General features: G+C 49.9%; 1 protein-coding gene across 1 annotated transcript in view; it reads right to left on the bottom strand.

The window, feature by feature from the left end:
* LOC119411033 (ATP-binding cassette sub-family G member 1-like) overlaps nucleotides 1–894 on the bottom strand; it is a 15741-nt gene that overhangs the window by 1787 nt on the left and 13060 nt on the right. Inside the window, exons 3-4 of the mRNA XM_037677956.1 lie at nucleotides 368–485; nucleotides 146–278 (exon numbers count right to left, since the gene is read on the bottom strand). Of these exons, the coding sequence (XP_037533884.1) occupies nucleotides 146–278; nucleotides 368–485 (251 nt within the window). The remainder of the gene's footprint in view (nucleotides 1–145; nucleotides 279–367; nucleotides 486–894) is intronic.

Below are 894 nucleotides of genomic sequence, written 5' to 3'. Positions count from 1 at the left end.
AAAACTGGGAACTGGACCTCAGAACCAGACTGGTACAGTCCAGGGAACCGGACCTCGGAGACCTATGACTTTGACATGAACCTCAAAGACCTGATCTTAGACCAGTAGAGGGATCTGTGTGGAAGCAGACTCCTGGATTCTGTACCATCATGGCCTCATGCACGGTGAGGTGCGGCAGCAGCATGTCGTCCTGCATGATGTAACAGGAGACCTTCCTGAAGGAGCGCAGGTCTCGGGGCCGACCGTTGATCAGGATCTCACCCTTCATTCCGGTCTCCCTGAAGAACCAAAGGAAACCCTGAACCCATAAATCACAACTTGTTTAATCTAATGAACCTGTTCAGGTTCTGGTGGACTCCTCTCTCACCTGTACCCCGCCAGAATGTTCATGAGCGTGGACTTTCCGGCCCCTGAGGGCCCCATGATGGCCACCAGGTCACCGCTGATGAATTTCCCAGAGATGCCTTTGAGCAGAGTTTTGTAACCTGAAACGGGACAAAGACAAAGAGTGTGAAGGTTCCCAGCAGCTCTCAGAGCAGGTCTTTGTCCTCCGGACCCTGGATCTGGTTTCAGACCCGTTTGGAAGGTTTTTCTCTTTGTGATCCTCAGAGACTCACCAGAAACTGAGCAGACACCCTGACTTTGATTTAAATGCTCAGATGCTGGAAACAGACAAATTCTGTCCTTCTGAAGCGAGACTGGGTCCTGGTCCTGGTGACCCATTTCAAATTAAAGTTCTGATTTGGTCTGAACCAGGATCCAGTTCAGTCAGAGTCTCTGAGTATCAGTAGATCCAGTTTGACTCAAATGTGTGAGAAAATGGAGTTTTTGTTTTCAGGTCTCCTCTACAGAACCACATGGACCCACAAAACCACATGGACCCACAGAACCACA

This window comes from Nematolebias whitei, chromosome 6 (genome assembly GCF_014905685.2).
Source record: "Nematolebias whitei isolate Nwh7 chromosome 6, NemWhi1, whole genome shotgun sequence".
Classification (NCBI taxonomy): Eukaryota; Metazoa; Chordata; class Actinopteri; order Cyprinodontiformes; family Rivulidae; genus Nematolebias; species Nematolebias whitei.
Note: the sequence above shows the minus strand (reverse complement) of the source record. Positions and strands in the feature narration are given on the sequence as shown.